Raw genomic sequence first — 21,034 nt, 5'->3', positions numbered from 1 at the left:
AGAGCAGGAAAACAACTGCCACATTACATTAATCCCATGGCTGTTTTTGTTCAAGCTGTTCCCATCCTCTCCCCCCCGCCTCTCTCCCATACATATCACTATGCATTACTGATTCAGTGTGCACTAAAAGTACAAAAATGGGGAGTTTATCTACGTTGTTGTAAGCCAACAGATCCTGCTTTGTACTGCCTGTTGCCTGCCAAAAGCAAAGGAGGGCACAATTTTTTCTGTGTATTCACCAAAGTTTAGAGAATTCAAGTGTGCATTGCTTCTTGCTGAAGCAATACAGGAAGCATATGCTGCCTTCTGTCTTAATAGAGGAGCAAAATCTGAGATTGTAGCTACCAATGACAGCTTCACTCATCAGCCTGCTCACCTGCTGTCATTAAATATGGGCGTCTTGATTATCCTTCTCAATTAAAAAAAAAAAGCAAAGAAGCCACCACCACCAAACAAATGTATTTTGAGATTAATGATCCAACTATTATCCTCTTGAAATCTCACTCCTGGTTGCTTACTTCCCACACTGCAGTGACACATGCCAGACACTATGGCAGCTAGAGCTTAATTCATTGATCTTTTTACAGCTTCCAGATTATTTAAAACAGCAAGATGGGCACCCTCCTTTCATTCATCTTTTTAAAAATATTGGCCCCCAGAACAAGTATGCATGATTTTTCACATGGGTTCCCTATTTGGCCATCCCATTTGCTGTTAGACTGCTACCCCCTTGCTTGCCTTACATGGCCTGTGGGGCCCTGACTGCTCTAGCCTGCTCTGACTTTTGCCTTCCCTTACTCCATTCATGGCTTCACTGCTACTCAATGGCGTGAAGCCGACCAAATAAGGAAAAGGTGGCTGGCTTGTCCCTCAGGATTGTCTGACTGCCACTGCCGCCCAAGAAGTATAAATTGGTGTATCTCCCTCTGAGTCAGTACCCAGCTTTTTCTCAGGAACCCCACGCAGTAGGTGCTGATCTGGTGAGTAGTACAGCTGACCAGCCTATCAGTCAAGTTCCCAGCACAGTTCTTCAGCTGCTCTGCTGAAGGCATCCTTGGGGAAATTAGAAGATCAGACTGACAAAGAGGAGACAATTTCTGGATTTCTAGATACAACTGTTGAGGAGGCTGCTTTGCATCTGTAACATAAGGGCTAATTTTATTTCTTTTTTGGGTGAGGGCTGGGAGGGGGGACTGAAGCCTATAAACTTTTCATTCATTCATTCATCCTTTCATTCATTGCTTTTAAAATAATATTGATTGCCACAGGTTGGCTGTCTGGGGAATTATAGACACTACAAACAAGTTGTGTCTGAAATTCTCCCAGGAAGGCTCTCAAAAGTTTGCTAGTCCTTCGAAGAAAGATCTTGGAAGACATTTCTTTAAAATAATTCTAATAATGCTCTGCTAGAAGTAAAAGTGCATTTGAAGAGCCGAGGGAAAAAATATTAACTGATTGTATGTATATAAAACCTCCAAAGGGGTGGAGAAGTGTGTTTGCACTATGTGGCAACGTCCCGTGTCACGTCTACGGTTACTGCAGGCAATCGCTAAGCTGCATCAGTAAGAGTAAGGACTACAGGCAACAGCTGGAGGGCAGGGTCTGCCACGGGTTTATCCCGGGTGTGTGTGAAAGAGACGGAGATCTGGAGAGTGATTGATTGTCCGATATCTCTCGCTGCCCGGCTGGGAGGGAGCAGGTCCCTTGTTGTGCGGGCAGAGAAAGCTGAGCCCGGAGCGAGCCGGCTGTGGGTGTGGGTGTGGGTGTGGGTGTGCTGGGGGAGCTCTGGGCCGGGCGGGACGGCGCAGGGCTCCGCAGGCTGCTGCCTCCCCCGGCGGCTGCACGGGCTCTGGACACGCGGCCGGGCTGTCTTGCAGATCCCTGCCTCCCGCCCGAGATGTGTGACGACGAGGAGACCACCGCGCTCGTGTGCGACAACGGCTCCGGGCTGGTGAAGGCCGGCTTCGCCGGAGACGATGCGCCCCGAGCCGTCTTCCCGTCCATCGTCGGCCGCCCCAGGCACCAGGTAACGGGCCCCGCCGCCGCCTCCTCCTTCAGCGCCCCCGGCCCACCTGCCTCAGAGCCCCGCCGCTCCCTGCCGAGCCCCGGCTCCCTTCTCTCCGATGTTCTTCATCCCAGTGGGATTCCCCCCCTCCGAGCCTCCCCACCTGTCTCACCGGACTCCTTCCCCAGCCCCACCCCGTCTCTCCTCTCCCCACGTGCTTCACTTCCCCCACCATCTCCCTCTGTCTCATCCTTCTCTCTTTCAGCTGCCTCCTCTCCCCTGTGGGCCTTCACCCCACTTAACTCCCCTCTCTCCTATCTTTCCTAGTTCCTCCCTCCTGCCATGGAACAGATCTCCTCCAGCTAGTGTAAATCCACAGCTCCATTAATTGCATTTAAATCACCCCCGGACCTTTTCATAGACCTCTGCCTCCCCACCTAGCTCATCTAACCCTTCAGGCCATGGCCACTCCCTTTGAATTATTCACTGTTCTTTTCTTTTCCCTGATCCACTTCCTCTGTTACTCTGGAACTCTTTACTGTTTGCCCCAGACCCTTTCCCTTTCCTCTTATCTCCCCACAATGCTTCTTTCTTTCTCCCATTCTCTTACCTCTCCATATTGTGATCATTAAACCAGCATATAGAAAACCTTTAGTAAACTGGTCTCCCGCCCCCCCCACCCAAGAGCTACCACTTCCATGCCAAAAAATATGTAAAAGCTCAACAATGGTGTTTGATATTATGGACTCACCTTTTTGTTTTCTACATGAGATAAGCCCCCCCTTCTCTCTTTTATTTATAATATACTATTTGGCATGATTTCCAGAATGCAACAGTTGTAACTGCATACTAGTTTGTGAATGAGTATGGCTATTGTAATGGATGCATATCACTGTCATGGAGATAGCTATAAAAACTTTCTCCCATCCATCTATCCATAGCTTCATTTTTCATGATATTGTATGTATGGTTTGCTTTCCACCATAGCCTTAGGTATGTGGGAATGAGCTAGTTGAGTTTTCCTGTTTTGTGTTTGTCACTTTAATTGATTAAATGAAGTAGGATTTTTTTAAAAAGAGTCAGCCATGTGTTGACTTAATTAATATTCAAAGTAATTAATGTTGCTTTCCATATTTAGCCACATTTTGGCATAGTTCATGTATTTCTCCCTGCTTTATTCCAAATAATATACTTAGCTTTATGGCATGATTAAATCTGTGCTTAATAATGGTGATTCCCCCCTAGAAAATGTTTCTTTACGCTTTCCTCCATTAGGGTGTTATGGTTGGCATGGGTCAGAAAGATTCCTATGTAGGTGATGAGGCTCAGAGCAAGAGAGGTATCCTGACGCTGAAATATCCTATTGAACATGGCATCATCACCAACTGGGATGATATGGAAAAGATCTGGCACCACACTTTCTACAATGAACTGCGTGTGGCCCCTGAGGAACACCCTACCTTGCTCACGGAGGCCCCCCTGAACCCTAAAGCTAACCGTGAAAAGATGACCCAGATAATGTTTGAAACTTTCAATGTGCCAGCCATGTATGTGGCAATCCAGGCTGTCTTGTCCCTGTATGCCTCTGGTCGTACCACAGGTAAAAAGATAAGTGATTGCTATAGAAATGTTTCCTTTCAACCCCAAAAGATAACAGAAAATTGTGAGCAGTCTCTAAGGCATTCAGATTCACAGAAAAATGATGTCTTTCAAATATGGCACTGGTAAAAAATTAAAACAGTCTACTGAATGTGCAGAAAGATTCCTTGGTTCAATACCTTGTTCTGCCACAGACTTCTTATGTGATATTGGGCAAGTCACTTAGCCTCTCTGTGCCTTATTTGAGCCTCTGCCTCATAGAGGTGTTCTGAGGCTGAATATATTAAAGATTGTGAAGTGATTTGAGATCTTCTGATGAAAAGTGCCATAAGAAATTGGTATTATTAATTTATCCGTATTGCTTTAAAAATGATCCTCAGTTGCCTAATGTCTATGTCTATGTACCAATGCAGCTATACTGCTGTAAAATCTCTCATGTAGCTGCTCTATGCTGCTTTATGATGGGAAAGAGCTCTCCTGTTGACACAATTAAACCACTCCCAATGAGCGGCGGCAGTGCTCCTGCAGACTGTGCACGCTATCACTTATGCTGGATAAACTTATGTTGCTCGGGATATGTTTTCTCACACCGCTGAGTGATATAAGTTTTGCCGACATAAGTGGTAGTGAAGACATGTCCTGCTTCTCCTCTCACTTACAGTGAGGTAAACCAGAAGTGACTACTATGAACTCACTGAAGTTACACTGGTATAACTGGTTTGAGTGGAGACTCAGGCCAAATACTTTGACTTCAGTTGAAAACAATGATCACTGAGATAGTGCTCGTAAGGGTACTGAAAGGATCTTACTCGGCGTAAATGGAGAGTGAGATTCTGAATCACTCTGAATCTTCAGTAATAGCCATGCTAGCAAAGGCAGAATGAGCCAGATCCATTGTAACTGTTGAATACAATATAGAGCTATGCTGATTTACATTACATTATATATACCTTCTTTTCTTATTGACTTGTGTATTGAAAGGTCATGTGATTTCTGAAAAGTTAGATGCTTCCAAGTGTATCTGATCTCAGTCATTTCTCTCTTCCAGGCATTGTTCTTGACTCTGGCGATGGTGTCACCCACAACGTACCTATCTATGAAGGTTATGCTCTGCCTCATGCCATCATGCGTCTGGATCTGGCAGGCAGGGATCTGACTGACTACCTCATGAAGATCCTCACTGAGCGTGGCTACTCCTTTGTGACAACAGGTAAGTACATCTCATCCTCATCTCCTTGCTAACATCTTCTCATCTCTCTCAAGCCACTGGGGAATTTCTGCCTCTGGCAATCCCCCTCTTCAGACCTTGACTTGCTTTCTGTGTTTCTGTAGCTGAACGTGAGATTGTCCGTGACATTAAGGAGAAGTTGTGCTATGTTGCTCTGGACTTTGAGAATGAAATGGCCACTGCTGCCTCCTCTTCATCTCTGGAGAAGAGCTATGAATTGCCTGATGGTCAGGTGATCACAATTGGTAACGAACGTTTCCGCTGCCCAGAGACTCTCTTCCAGCCATCCTTCATTGGTAAGTGCCCTCAAGGACTCCTCCTTTGGCCGTGAGACCAAGTGAACTGTAAGGCTTGGAGAGTCCCCATTCCCTACCTACCTATTCAGCTAAATTTGGCATAAAAACAAGCAAAAAAAATGGATTAGATTCTCCAGTACTGCTAAGCTATGCTTGGCACAAGACTATTGAGAAGGTGGCTTGCTGGCTGAGCACTTGGTTAGTTTCTTGGTGCAGATTAGAATAGCCTTCAAATTGCAACTGCACTAGCTGTCAGTGCCTCCCTGCGGCCATTCCAGCAACTGTGACAACCCAGGATATGGGGTCACTTCAGTCACACTTCCTCTTTCCTAGATAAGTGCCTGCACTGGGATGCATGAGGGGGTGGTGTAGGAGCCTCTATTGTGGCTCTGTGCTACCACAATTACATTAGGGGAGATTCTTAGCTATTATAAATCGGGATAGCTCAATTGAAGTCAATGGAGTTCTGCTGATTTGCACTAGTTGAGGATCTGGCCCACAAGTAAATTGTTCCTATTGTGCTGATGTGGCATAATTATAGGACTCTGTCCTTGCAGAAATGTTATTGCTCAGATATAAATGTCTTAGAATTAGTAGAATGTCACTGTGTCATTTGAGATTTTCCATCAGGGTTAATTTTTCTGAGAGAGTATATTTGAAATGTTTATGTCTTATACTTACTCAAGGACAACAGCTGCTTTTACTGAGAAGTGAAGTTTCAAAAAGAGAGGTTTGCATCTATGTATATACCATATAATTATATACTGTCATGGCTAAGACTGTAAATTCTGCTATAGAGCCAAACAAATTTGATGGCTACAACAAGTGTTTATAGCATAAATCCTGTGTGTTAAATGCAGTTGTTCATCAGCTGGCATCTCGTTGCAGATCTAGTTTCATTGCTTTCAGGAAGCACCTGTTAAATTAATACATCGGAATGTAACCTATGAACATTTGCTTCTGATGTCTTTCCTCTTTACATGCATTGCTATACCCCTTGTCTGTGCCTGGATCATCTCTTGTCTTGATAACTGAACCTTTTAGGCCTGGCCTCTCCATTTTCTCTTTTCTCCAGTCTATCCAAAATACTACTGCTAATCTCTTCTTCTGCTCTGCTCTGCTCCTGTCTTTTACCAGATCAAATTAAAGCTCTTTGTCCCACTTTCAAGGCCCTACATAATCTCCACTCATTTTATATCTCTTCTGTCATTTCCTCCTATCCCTCCTCTCTACATATATTTCAATTGATCCTCTATTACTGCTCTTTGCTGCGCACTTCTTTTATTCTGCTCCACACACACTGAGAAGCTTCCCCTCCCGCCCACTGTCTCCAGCAAGTGACCTCTCCTTTTTAAAACTTACTTGTTTTAGGATTCTCCTTTGTGTTAGTCTCCTATAGTAATTATTATTAACCAGTACTTTTACAATAAATAATGTCTCCATACCCTCCCTTTATCTAAATCATTGTCACATGTTTTGTCTCTATTATATTGTAACTCATTCAGGACAAGGATGGTATATTTTGCTATGTTTTATGACACATACTTTTTTGGCACTATAATAATGCTTATTAATAATTGCTATAAATGCTCACAGATCTTTTACACAAAAATTGTCCCTCCTGTATAATTTGCTGATCTATCATCTTGCCTTTCAAGGTATGGAATCTGCTGGTATTCATGAAACTACCTACAATAGCATCATGAAGTGTGATATTGACATCCGTAAGGATCTGTATGCCAACAATGTCCTTTCAGGTGGTACAACCATGTACCCTGGTATCGCTGACCGCATGCAGAAAGAAATCACTGCATTGGCTCCTAGCACTATGAAGATCAAGGTGAGGGGTTTGGTGTCACAAGAAACAGAAATTGGGGTAAAGAATGATCGCATTGGACTAAATAATTAGTTTGGGTGGTGGGAACAATTCAATAGTGAGACCAAGAGCTGCAGGATTAATTGGGAATAACGTGATTGAAGTCAGTGGAATTATACTGATAAGAAGCAAGTGTTAGGAGAGGCGAATCAGGTTGTAAATTGCTATTGAGAATATTGCATATATTGTAAACTGGCTGCTGGAGATGTTACCAGTGATAAGATAGGAATGTTCTTTCATAATTTTATGTAGACTATAGCAATTTGGAATATCAAATCACTACAAAGCCCATGTAGAGTAGCTGTTGGAAACTCAAACTATTGAACTGATGAGGATTTTGTTGCTTATCCTTCCCTAGATCATTGCCCCACCTGAGCGCAAATACTCTGTCTGGATTGGTGGCTCCATCCTGGCATCTCTGTCCACCTTCCAGCAGATGTGGATCAGCAAACAGGAGTATGATGAGGCTGGCCCATCCATTGTCCATCGCAAGTGCTTCTAAGTGCCTTTTCCTCAATTTACCTCCCACTCAGGATGATGACATTATGCTTCTTGGAGTCTTCCAGCAATCCTTCCTGAACTCTCTTCAGTCATTGTACAGTTTGTTTACACACCCGTGCAATTTATTTGTGCTTCTTCTAATATTTATTGCTTTATAAATAAACAAGATCTGGGACTTGCAACCTACAAATGATTTTGTCTTTTTTCCCCCTTTTTGCTCTAAAAATTAAGCTGTATACAAACTGGGTTTTGGAAACTAACACAACACATCAATGTCTTTGATGGGTGGGTGTCTTTTTTAAATGATGTGATTATGGGCACTCTATCAGCCATGATATATTATTAATTCAGACTTTTTTTTCTTTTGGAATCTGAAATAAAAGTAGCATCTTATAATAAAGCTTATAAAGAAGTAGTTTGGAGGTAAAACCAGTAAGTAGGACAAGTGGAAGCAAATCACTCACATTCATTCTTTGGGTTTAAATGTGATTTTTCAGTTGCTAATTGGATTAGTTATAATCCAAGTATTTTAGTACCAAAGTCCTGCATACCAAACACAGTTGGAAAAGGATAATTATGTTCATATGATCAGAGTTATTTAAAACTAATTAAAGTAAATCCTTAATGCCTAAAGAACCCCTCCCTCAGCCACCCAAAGTGTCTTCTGAAGGTTATACATGTTTGTGATTAAACATTAATCCAAATGGACAATTTGACCCCTCCCCCCACCTCGTCAAACCCATCAACAATTCTGAAACAGGGACACGAAAGCTTTATTGTACAAGAGCCAAACAAAAATTTGAAGTCAAAAGTAGTATAACATACAACTATTAAACAGTGCTTAATTTGTAATGAAAGAGGTGTCAGAGCGCAAGCAACTAGGTGCCCAGACTCAAGCCATTTTTTTTACTTTCATAACTGATGTGGCAAGCGCAGAGGTGCCGGGGCTATGAAGTGCCAAGCCTAGAGGTGCCAAGGCTCAACCCTGGCAAGCCCTGGCACAAATGAAGCACGGCTGTTATACTAATGATTATTTTTACATCATCCTCAGTGCCCTAGACACTTTTAATTCTTATTTTCCATCTGACCCAGGTACTGAGATGAGACATGGCCTGGCGTTCGTAGGCTTTTTTCTGTTCCTCACTCTTTTCATAACTATGCTGCTGGTTGGTTAGCTTCTAAAAATTTAATCAATGAAATGTGTAGTACCAAATGATATGGGAAACTTTGGCTTCAATATTATCAGCCTGTTATAGAATACATACAGGATGGGACTCACCTAGGCTTGATTTAAGCAAGCACGTAAGCACATGCCTAACTTTAGGTGAATGCTTAAAGTTAGGCATGTGCTTAAGCACTGTCCTGTATCAGGTCCCTGTAGAATGACTGGGCTTTAAAGGTATTAAAGATCATGTTTAAAATAGGTTTCATGCTAACTTTTTATATTCTTCAACTGCTATACAATATAAGAATACTGAATAATAAATTAAAAATAGGGGACATGCACGTAGTAAGAGAGGCTTTTCCCCTGTTTCTCCCATTTACTATTCTGAAGTTTAACTAAAACTTTGGATATTTGGATGTAATCTGTGGATAAGCAGAAAAAAAGCACTTTCTGTTATACAGAGATGTATTTGCCCCTGTGACTATATGAAGATGTTTTTAGTAAACTTTATTTGTACTCTTTATAATTTATTGTACCTTGGAACAGGGTGTAAAAAGGTGGTGGTGTAATTGTCTGGCATTGTTGTACACATAGAATGCCTTGTTAAGAACAAAGTATGACAAGCACTTTCTAAGCTCTGATCATGAGAGTTTTGGGAGAGAAGGTTAATACTGGCTTCTAGAAATATCAGAGCATGACACTGTTCATAGCATTATCAATCTTTTTTTTTTTAAAATAAGCCTTTCCAGTACAGTAGAGATTTGTTAATCAGCACATCCCATAATTTACACCCAAAATCAACAGACACCTTCCGCCTTCTCAATCAGGGTTTAACAGCATTGCACCAATCTGAGGCTCACATGTTGAAGAGTTTGGTACGCAGGTAGAGTTTTGTAGTTTATAAACTACAGTACATAACATTTACAAGTGTACTATGAAGTATCAATATGAATAATTGAAACCAAATGACAATGACCTTTGCCAATTAAATTACAAATTGTAATGCAGAATCTTTGTTTTTTGATTGATTGCTCTCTTACTTGCTAATTTGCAAAATTCAGTCAGCCACACATTGCTTCAAACTAAGGGAAGCTCAAAATGTTAGACAAATATGCAGAGAGAATCAAAGTTAAGAGACAATAGAGCTGTGACTGGCACTGACATTTGGTCAGGTGTTGCAGCGCTGGCAGCATGTTCAAGCAGTTCATAACAATGGGCCTTTGAGCATGCGAGAAACTGAAGGATGTCACTAGTTGCTTGATGGCATTAACAGGATTCCTCTGTAGAGACAATACTGGATTAATCATTTATGGCTAATGGTGCATTGTTATGAGCAGCAAAGAACATGCAAAAATATGGTGAATGGAAAACATCTAGGCAACAAGGGAAGGAGATTGTGCTCTCGTCTCCTCTCTCTGCCACTAGAGCAAGTGTTTCCAAATTAGGGTGACCAGACATCCCGTTTTGAACGGAACGGTCCCCTATTTAAGCCCTCCTGCAGGTGTCACAACTTTTTTTTAAAACGGGCAAATTGTCCTGTATTTTCTGCCTTCTCCCCATGGGTATCGGCAGGTTCTGCTGCTGGCTGGATCCCTGCTCTCCAGCCGCCCGCACACCAGTGGTGAATGGGGATGAGGGTTCAGTGGCCAATGATGGTGTGCAAAGCTCATGGTGAGGAGAAGCTGCAGGGCCAGTCCGCTCCCCCTGCTGGTCTGTCAGCACAGCCCCCACTGCATGCTGGCTCTCGGCCAGCAGGGCCCTGCCCCATTTCCAGCTGGTGCTGGCTGCGCGCTGTGAGCTGCGGCAGCCAGTGAGTACGGGCAGGCATCAGGCGGTGGCCAGTTACGCGTTGCCTCTGCTGCCCACCCATCAGCCCTTTATGTACTCCCCCTGTAGCTGTCCTCTCCCTGCTTTGCCCTCCCCAACCCCACTACTCCTCCATATCTCCCCTCCCCGCACTGGGCCCTCGCCGAGCGCTGTGCAACGAACCAGCCCCTGGTTGGAGCGCTCAGCTCACCAGGAGCCGCCTGGCCGGAAGGCTCCTTCCTTCCCCCACTGCCTCTGGCTGGGATGGCACCCCAGGAAAGCCCAATACCCTCTGGCCTGGGGCGCTGGCCAGGAGGAGCCAAACCCTGCATGTGCCAAAGCCCCATGCAGCACTACAGGGAAGCCTATCCACCCCTCAGGTAAGCTCTGGAGTGGGAGGTGGAGGTGATTTCCAGCCTGTTCCTGCCCCAGACCTGCAGGCTCCACAGCAGCACCCGGGGCAGGAGCTTAGCACCCTCTTCACCCGCCTCCCCCCACACTGCCCTGGGTCCTGCCCCCAGGGAGCCTGTGGCTGCTGCATCTCTTAGGCACCTTCCCCTGCTAAGCCACCTCTCTGGCTGGGCTCCACAGGCACTGAAGCCCCAGCAGTCAGGTTCCCTGGACCCTGGTGCACACTGCATCCTTAGGGCTTAACCCCTTCCTCCTTGCACTTTAGCCAGGGGACAGGAGGCAGCTGGGTTATGTTGGTGGCCAGCAGAGGCCTGGAGGCATTAGCTGCCTTTTGACACTGTGTGGTCAGGAATAGACAAGCTGCTTCCAGCTATTGCCGGGGGGGGGGGGGAGGATGTGACCCCACATGTCGCCTCCCTGCATTGCCTTGGGGGCACCAGGTACCAAGATAAGCTAGTCCGTCCCAGGGGCCCAGTCAGGCATGGAGGGCAGAGAGCGCTGGATGGGGGGGCAGGGGTCTGTCAGTCACTCCCCTTGTGTGAGAGTGTGTGTCACTTCTCCCCATGTATGTGGGAGTGTCACCTCTCTCCATGTGAAGCATAAAGCCTTAAAGATAAGAAGGTAAATAAAAAGAATCCAGCTATTCAGTATTTCTTTTTAATGGGGGCTCAGTCAACTTGATGTTAATTTGAGCATTTGTACTGTATAGTTCTGATTGATTGCCGTTGAACTTGCTTGAATACAAGTAATTTTACCAGGTGTCCCATATTCAGCATATGGAAATATGGTCACTCTACTCCAAATATAATATATATACTTTAAAATGTAATTATCTGGATTGTGCCTTAATTAATATAGACCCTTCACAGCATATAGACCCTTCACATAGGTCATCAGCAAGATCTGAACCCAGGATCTTTACAACTGCAGCACTGTTCTCTGATATTTAAACTAAAGAAATAGCTGGTTATAATAATAGGCTATTATTTTCTATTTTGGCTAACCCCTAGGGGGTGCTATGACATCCACTTTTCTAATGGCTTACACACCTATTATTTGTTATACTGCAGGAAAATGTTGGGAATCAGGATTCCTGGTTTTGGATGGGAGAGAAGGGCTATTGTGATTGCAAACAGCTCAGATGAACACATAGATTTGGTATGTCATTTCCAAAAGGCTGAGTCTGCCATATCAGAGATCTCATTTCTATTACTTGAGCTTGTTCAGTGTCTGTTATCCCATGTGTAAGATAGGGAGACTTACACTATTCTCCCTCTTAAATAAGGTGTATGATGCTTTGGTCAGTTAGAAAGGACTGTAAAGTGTACAGAATTAAGAGCTATGGTTAGAACTCATGACTGCGTTCTTGCTCTTAGCCCAGCATATTTTCCCCTGGGCTAAAGAGTACTTTGCTATAGAGGCTATTGTAGTTATCCATAGCTACAGCTCTAGCTCTAGCATGCTGCACTCTCCATGTAGGACGCTCTACTGGGCCTGAGAGCATGCTCAGTGAGGTTGGCACCCAGGGAGTTCTGTAGAGTTGGAGCATACTCAGATGGAATATTGAGAGATTTTCACAGCAAGCATCTAACAAGCTTTACTGAACATGTACAAATGGTGATTTTCAAAAGCTTACAATTCAGTTAAAAAAGGATGGAATTTCAGAGGGATGGAAAAAAGGCAGCTCTCTGGCAGGACCATTTGAAGTTTGTGCTCCAAAACCTGGAGGTGCCAGATAGCAAGCATGGAAAACATGAGCTTGAGTGGTTAAAGTTTGGCAAAATTATAAGCAACTGAAAACAGGGGCTTATAATGGCTAGTATTAGGGGACCTTAATTCACTGTCAGATATGCCTATAATAAAATATCAATACATAAAATAGGGAATGTGGTGCTGACAGACTGGGTACTAGCTCATGCCTAGTCCTCACTGAACATTGACAAATGCATAGCTGGAAACCTGTGTGTTAGCATTGTTAAAATAGATGTTAAGTTTATAAGAATGGGTTTAGATGTGAAGAAATGCTTGTAGGCTGCTATTAATCTTACTTATACTGTCTGTAGCCCATGATATAAAGTTATATTGAGTATTTGTGTTGTACGCCTCTGTAATTGTGTAACGCACCAAACAGGAAAGAATTAATTAATGTAATGTGCTGGTCCTGCACACAAGAAGTCCCATTGAAACCAAATGAGCCACTATGAAACATCAAAGGACAAATACTTTGTTAATTGCCCTCTCCCTCCCCCAACCCCACATCCATGAAGTGGGGACCTGCATGTGAATTCATCTCATCAGCTTGAACTTTGGGGGAAGGGAATAAAAATGCCTAACAGGAAGGAATGGGGTCTCACTATGCTGAATTCGGAGAAGGTAATATTTCTAAGCATAAGCAAGGGATTCCCAAGTTGTTTAGGTTGGGTTAGCCCTAAAGGACATATAGAACTTGCGTATATAGCAGCTACTATTACCTTTTGGAACCTAAGACTGTAACTCATTTGTGTGTGCATGGTTGCCTGCTTTAACCTTGTAAATAACTCATCTCTTTTGCCTAGTTAATAAACCTTTAGTTAGTTTATTACAGAATTGGCTACAAGCAATGTATTTGGTTTGAGGTGAAATTGACCTGGTGTAAGTGACTGGCTTTTTGGGACTGGGAGTAACCTGAATATTGTTGTGATTTTTGGTGTAAAGGACCATCCGTCACAAAGGCAAGCTTGCCTAGCTGGCAAGATAGACTGGCGTACCCAAGGGGAGCGTCTGTGGCTACATGTTAAGGCTGTTGTAGTGCTTGAGGAGATCACACTTGATATATGGCTGGTAAAATCTAAGTACAGAATACACAACCAATTTGGGGTTTGTGTCCTGCTTCTCCACAGTCTGGCCTGAGGTTGGCACTCCAGGTGGTGAGCTGCTCTAGTCAGCTTGATAGGGAACATATTCTGTGGTGGCCTGAACAAACTGGATTGGGGTGGCAGGGCTTAACAGTGACAGGGTGAAGCTGGCCCTGCCCTGCAACACCTGCCAGCAACACAAAGCTTGAGGTGAGGAGGAAATCAAAGGCTTTAAAATGGTCAGAGCTGTAACGCCCATTAACTTTAACAGGAATTTTGCCTTAGTAAGACCTACAGTTTTAGGCCTTTAGTGTATCACCAATTATTTTTGGTGTTCTCCAATAAGGAAAATGTTAATAATAAATGTTATTCTCAGCAATACAGAATTGTTATTATTGGGCATATATGAACAAAGAGAGATTATGCTAACAGATAATTAATGGATGCCTTAATTGTGTGATTAAACTATATATGATGCTCTGTTATAGCAACATTGCATGAAATGTATTTAGCAGACATCACAGCAAATTGACGTAACTATTTGTAATCTTATTTTTCTTCACAAAGAAACCATTGGAAAAATCTATCATCAGGCTGAAATACACCAAACACAATGTGAAGAATGGCTCAGGGGAAGGCAATTATACTTTAAACACACTTTTCTTTGATTATTTTCTGACACGTAGTATTAATATAGAGGAAAAACTGAGACAGGAAGAATATGTAATGGCATGGCATAAAGGTTTCATTAGCATGATGCTGTGAGGAATGCATTTGAGATGTAAATAATATATTACGGTTGTGAAGCTACCCAATACCATCTACGTAATAAAACAATAAAGAAGGAATGTGGAATTTTGTTCTGAATTTCCAAGCTTTTGTCAGTTTGCATCACAAAAAATATAATGTTGACAATGTTAATTAGCAGTACATAATTTATTATGAATATAGTGGCTTTCTTCCTAAAGGATCCCTTCATGCTTTACAATCTACACTCTCCCTTGTGCTTTAAAGGCGCATCTAGCATAGTGGAATTGGGAAAGCATGTCAAGGACCTATTTAATCTAATACTGGGGAGGAGGGGTAGAACTGAAAATGGGATCCCAGGTCATATAACCCTGTGGTAGCCATTGTGGTAGAGACTCTCTTTATTTGCACTTTGTGGCTGTGGAATCTGTCTGGGCTGTGATGTTCCAGAGGAAGATATAGTAGCGGACTCAGGATATGGCCACATATTATTTACTAGATGGATTCAAAGGTAGGGCTAGTCAAAAAAATTAAATCAAACTACATTATTTAAAAATTGGGATTCTGTCTAAATAACAATTTTCATGGTAAGTGTCTGCTTTCCTTGAAAAATTTTGATTTTTTTTTTTTGCTGTCACAAAATTGAAAGACAAAACTTTTAGACTGAAGCCAGAAAATTGTTCAATTTTTTGGCAGTTTTTAGGTAGTATTTTTTTTCACTTGCCAAAAAAATTGGTTTTGGTTTTTCAATGAGAAGTCCACATTCCACATAGGGAGAGAGAATTTTTTCTCACCAGCTCTATTCAAAACTCTAGTTCTGAATAGAGGGTTATAAATGCCCATGACTGTGTTTACCCAGTGAAAAGTAGCTAGTATGTTTTGTAAATGTGTATTTGGAAAATATCATAACTCCTTCTTCCCTGTATCCATGATTGTGGATGCACAGCCATAGCCAGAAGATTTAAACTAAGCTCCCTACCCACCCCAGAAAATGCTGCTTCTGAACAGGCAAAGAGCTGCTGAATGACACAAAGTGAACCTTTCTTTTAAGAACAGAGCATGATGCTTTGCAGTTCTCTGAGCCCCTGGTGGGCTAAAGGAGTGAGAAACTCTCTCTGGGATTCAAAACTGGGTTTCCTGCACTGATATGTAGGACAGCAAGTTGATGCCTGAGTGGATTTTTCCAGTGTTTCATACAGTAGCTTTCTACTTTTTTAAAAAATAAAAAAGATAGTGAATGCAACTGTGACCTCACTCTATGCCATGTTCAGTTTAGTTCAATGGAAGATATTTTTTCAGCTAAGCACATGCTTGTTTCAGGGCTCATCAAATGTAAAAATAGCCGAATCCTATTTTTAATTAATAAATCTCTTGAAATCAGTGAGTCGCTGAAGAACCAGATGGTAAATAAAGTACAATAACACACTCCTACAACTTTAAGAGCTACAATTAATGTTACTAAATTTTAATGTACAATCCATTTGTAGGGGGAAGAAGGATATTAGCCAACTCCTCTGGGGCTGCTCTGCCACTTGGGGTCCTTACAGTGGGAGAGGCCGGGTGGAGATTGCAAACTGGGAGAATGTGCCTTTAGCTCCACAGAGATGTTCTGACAGTATTGATAATCTTTTCCACTGACCCTCCTCTCAGGAGCAGCCACAGCTATGGGGAGTTACTGGTAGTGGGGGTCCATTAAAGCTGTTTTCTAGAGAGTGGCATGGGGCACCAGGGCACAGAGCCAATGTGAACATTACCCCCACACAGATATATCTCTGGCCTCCTGATCCCCCAGCTTCCAGAGAGATCCCTGAGTAACCATAAGGTCTAGTCCACAAAAGGGGAAAGTCTGTTGAATGATGGGGGAGGAGCTCTGTGAGGAATTTTCTTTTTGTGGTTGTATTTTCCCCAACAACCTGTCTGTGGGTTTTAGTTTAGACTCACAACATGCCTGTGAGGTAAGTAAATATTCCCATTTTACAAATGGGGAAACTTAGAGGCCACTTTTTTTGGGAAAAAATGTTAACCTGTCATTTTGTGTGCTGAACTTGAGACACTTAACAGCTGATTTTCAAAGTGTTTAGTGCCTACAACTCCCATTGCCTTATTTGGAGTTGTGGGCACTCAGAACCTTTGAAAGCTAGGTCCTCCAGGCCTCTATAGGCACCCAAAATCAGAGGCCACTTTTCAAAGCTATCATTAGTGACTTGCTCAAGGTCACCAGGGAAGCCTGCATCGGAGCCCAGAACAGAATTCCGGCCTTCCAATTTCCTTTCTGTACCTTAACCAAAAGATGGTCCTTACTCCCATGGGCACAGTAGTTTGGTGGTCTAAGTGCTATATTTCAAGAAAGAAGATAAAGGAAAAAAATAAAGCAAGCAAGGGAGATCAGGAAGAAATAGAGTATAATGGATGGATGGGCCTTTCTAACTGGAACATTGATGGATGGTTTTAATATAGAGATTTCTAAAATAAGTGGTGACACTCTGTGTGCTGGTATGCCTAAAATTAGACTGCCCAGCTTTGTTTGGATTAAGGCATACATGTGTTGCACCCCTGTCCACCTGCCTGCTTACTTCATGCATGTGAGCTGGGAGGATATTGAAATGCTAAAGAAATTTTCGCTCTCAGATGTTGCTTGTGTCTCCTGTATGGCTATATCTGCAACCATGAATGTAAAGCCTTCAGTTTGCTGTTGGTGGGTTAGCCAGCTGAGAATTGAGATTTAAACAATATTAGCTCTTTCTTCTAGATCTGGAGGAAGTTACAAACCAGAATTTTAGATACAGTACCTGCAAAATTTGCATGTATACATGTTGCTTCCTCATAACCTGTATTTGCACATGCAAAATGGATAATTGTACAGACCAGTGGGTATTTATGCAACTGCTTTTTGTGTCTGTGTGCATGCAAGTCTATATGAGCAAAAGTGAGCTTTCAGGAGCCAGGGGGTATAAAAGCAGAGTGTGAGGGTATGTCTACACTGCAAAAAAAGATTTGCAGCAGAGAATCTCAGAGCCTGGATCAACTTGGGCTTGCAGGACTTGTGCTAGGGTGCTAAAAAATAGCAGTGTAGACCTTCGGGCTTGGGCTGGATCTTGGGCTCTGAAACCTGGTGAGGGAGTGGGTCTCAGAGCCTTCTATTTCTATTTTTAGCCCCATAGTGTGAGACTTGTGAGTCTGAATCAATTGACCCAGGTTCTGAGACTCATTGCCATGGCTTTTCTGCCCGCCCGCCCTCCCAGCCCCCGCCCCCGCCATTGTAGACATATCCTGAATTTTGAAAACTCAACCCAGGGTAGAAATTTCACAAATTCCTAATTCCCATTTTAAAAAATGACATTGACATATGCAAGTATGCAACCATATATACATATTTGAACATTCAAGGCTTACCAAACACCACTGTCAATTTTAAAGGCTGTGATTAAAATGCACTGAATTTACTCTTAAATTCAAAATTTCTTGTGTACTTTAAAAAATACAGATGTCATATGTAGTGAATTAGTTCATGAAAATGTCCTAAAAGTCTGGTTGTTTGGTGGTTGTGGGAATGCTTAGAAATCATTTTAAGCAGGCTTCTTCTCCATCGGTTCAATGGAGAAGGAAAAGAAACTGACACAAATTACATAGTTTGACTTATGCAGAATACATTTACATCAGTACTTGATGAGTGACATCAGAGGTCCTCCAACCAGAGACCAAAAGAAAATAAGGGCTAAATTCCTGCAATCCTTATTTATGGAGGCAGCATAGTTCAATGTAGGGCTAGAACTTCACTAATAAATTCCTAAGTCACTTAGTCACTAACTTCCATTTCCAACAGTGATGTAGCTCTTAAAAGCCTAAGTGACCTATTGACTTTAAATGGACTTAGGCTCCTAAGTCCATCTGGGTGCTCTTGAAAATTTATCCCTGCATGGCTAAGAGGAGAGAATTGTAGCTTTTGGATTCACTGATAAGATGGGTAGGTCGAGACAGAGTTTCTTTTCAGGACATCACAATAGGGGCAGAGTTAAGCTGTTTGGGTGCCTTAACTGCGCATAATCATACCGTCAAGTGTTGGATTTCTTTAAGTTTAACCTTTAACTCTGATTTTCCTGGATTCTTAATGCTTGGTGGTTTTGCTTTTTAGTTATTCTTAGATTATTGATATGTAATCTTAGCTCCATTTTAACACAGATTTTGGGAGTATATTTTACTAGTATTGCTGGTATCTATGGATACTAGTAAAATATCTATGGATGGTATCTATGGATAACAGCAGTAGTGCAGTTAAAAAAAGTAAATTTGGGTGAAAATAGTTCCTGAAATTGTGGTATATGGTCAGTAAATTGGTGGGAAATATCCCCCCAAAATATATTAAATGATTTCTTCAAAAACTGACTAACAAGAAAGGTAAAGTCATGAGGAGCATAATCTAGCACACACTACATTTACTAAATCATACACTCCTTGTAGGACATGCTCTTCCTGATGTGTTTCTTGTAGCAGACCTGATACGCCACTGGGTTATTACCAATTTACACTAGCTTAACCCCACTGATTTCAGTGAAGTTAAAATGGAGTAATGCAGTGGTTGCATGTTTAGGCTAAACAATTTGTGCAAGATGAAAAAGCTGAGGGAATCTGCTATTACTTCACTAGCCCAGAGGCGCCTAACTGTAGGGTCTGGCTTCCCTGCGGAGTTAGTCAGGGCTAGCTGAAGTGTTGCCTTTCACCGGCCTCTCTCCACACAGATAAATCTCTAACCCAGGCTTGAGGGTGCTTTAAGCCTGAGTTAGCAGACTTGGCTGTGGGCACAGGCTTGATCTTAGATTTCACTTCAGCCTGGGCTGGCAACCTGCCTACTTTGCAGTGAGAACACAGGCTAATCAAGCCTGGGTACTGTTAGTCCTCTGTACTATCCCACAATTTCACCTGGTATGTACTTTCTACCGCACTGCATTTTAACCCTAGGATTGCATGCTCCATTTCTGCTCCATAGCATTTGAACAGAGATGCTATGCAAGAAATCCTCCTCCTGTGCTCTCATTTGGCCAGGAGCTGTGGAGTTATGTCAGGAAGATCCATTATTTGGGGAAATATACCCAGAATGACATTTGTATGGTTAGTGGACAGGAAAGAAACGGAGAGGCGGAGCAGTCAGACGAATGCGCTACGAATCACTCCGTGGTTTGCAGACTGAATTCCTTAATCATATTCTCATTAAAAGTTCTTGCTGCCAATTGCTGTTTCCTTTCACCTTCAGAACTGATGTGTTAATCATGAATAACTTCTCTTTTAAGCTATTTACATAAAGTATCGTTCTTGTGTCCTTGCCACAGACAGAAGTTACATGCTAGGCAAAAGAGCAAGAAAGCGCACCCTGCAAATGAATTCACAGAGAAGTCCAGTTTAATGCACCACTAAGAACTATGGGATGTCCAACTATAAGTCCATCCAGCACATGGCCTTGTACAGCACCAGTGGATGCAGTTACACAGATCTGGCCTGGGTAGTGTCTTGCATGGGGAGGGGGGCATCTATACTAGACAAGCCACGGTGAACTCTGCACTGACGACATAGAGGTGTGAAACACTTGATGGAGATCTGCAGAGAGCGGGCTGGTCATATGATGTTGGTTCTCTTCCTTGTTTTCAGCTACCAAACAGTAGTAAAAAAAGAGTTAAACATATAATGAGTATTTTCCTAATATTACTTTTTCATATACATGATTTCTGTGATTATCACCTGGTGGTATTTTGATTGCAAATGGGTGTCCTACAAGACAATGTTTCTATTCAGATGTGGTCCATACTATGACAAAATTCAAAAGTCCCTGCACTTGGATATTTACAAAATCTGTTATGCCTCTTTTCATACATAGTCTACTAGATACTTGACTGCCATCTGGCTGGAGTTAGTACATTTTAAAAAAGTTTTCAGTACACTGCAGTTAATGTTTAGGATATAGCTTCTCAGTTACCATCTTTTCCCAGGGTATTTAGGTGTCCTGCTATAAAATCTACATTTTACAACATTTTTTTCCTATATAGCACCCAGGGCACAACTGTGGCAATAAAAGGATTTTTTCCTACTTGGATGGTAATAAGGTTATTTTAAGTCTTTGTGAATTGCTTGATTGAATGTTATTTTTCTCTGACAGCCATGTTTTATTGGCCATTAGTGCACACATGATTCAGAATTAATTTGGTTCAATGTCCAGCCTTTTGCAGCCCTGTCTACTGAAAAAATTACCCATATATTATATGATATAATATATGGGTAATTTTTTCAGTTTGACTTGCAAAGTGATTTATGTGCTGTTGAAAATGTTACCCTGTGATCATGTGGGGCAACAAGGCCTAGAGCTTAAAAGTTGTCTTAGAGTGGCAGCTTTGTTCCTGGCCATAGTACCTGGAGCACGGGGTTTTCCATGCTATCTGCTGTGCTAAAGAAATTCAATCACGTTTCCAAATATTTGCCCCAAAAGTACTCTTACCTTTGTCCCAGCAATGGGTTTCTGACATGCTAAAGAATTTTAGAGGCCATGATTATAAAGATGTGATTTGCTGTAAATAACAAAT

At 42.4% G+C, this 21,034-nt stretch overlaps 1 protein-coding gene across 2 annotated transcripts; it reads left to right on the top strand.

The window, feature by feature from the left end:
• The first annotated feature begins 849 nt into the window (after positions 1-849).
• Positions 850-7,678, top strand: ACTC1 (actin alpha cardiac muscle 1). Of its 2 annotated transcripts, none has more exons than XM_045013720.1 (7): positions 850-980; positions 1,878-2,026; positions 3,281-3,605; positions 4,653-4,814; positions 4,937-5,128; positions 6,787-6,968; positions 7,363-7,678. In XM_045013720.1, the coding sequence occupies exons 2-7, from the start codon at positions 1,898-1,900 to the stop codon at positions 7,504-7,506; spliced, it is 1,134 nt and encodes a 377-aa protein (XP_044869655.1). In that variant the 5' UTR covers positions 850-980; positions 1,878-1,897; the 3' UTR covers positions 7,507-7,678. The 2 variants fall into 2 exon arrangements, with proteins under 2 accessions (XP_044869655.1, XP_044869657.1); XM_045013722.1 differs by lacking the exon at positions 850-980 and adding an exon at positions 1,009-1,140.
• Positions 7,679-21,034: the final 13,356 nt, after the last annotated feature.

Source organism: Mauremys mutica, chromosome 4 (assembly GCF_020497125.1).
Source record: "Mauremys mutica isolate MM-2020 ecotype Southern chromosome 4, ASM2049712v1, whole genome shotgun sequence".
Classification (NCBI taxonomy): Eukaryota; Metazoa; Chordata; order Testudines; family Geoemydidae; genus Mauremys; species Mauremys mutica.
This window is presented reverse-complemented; position numbering and strand designations above follow the sequence as displayed.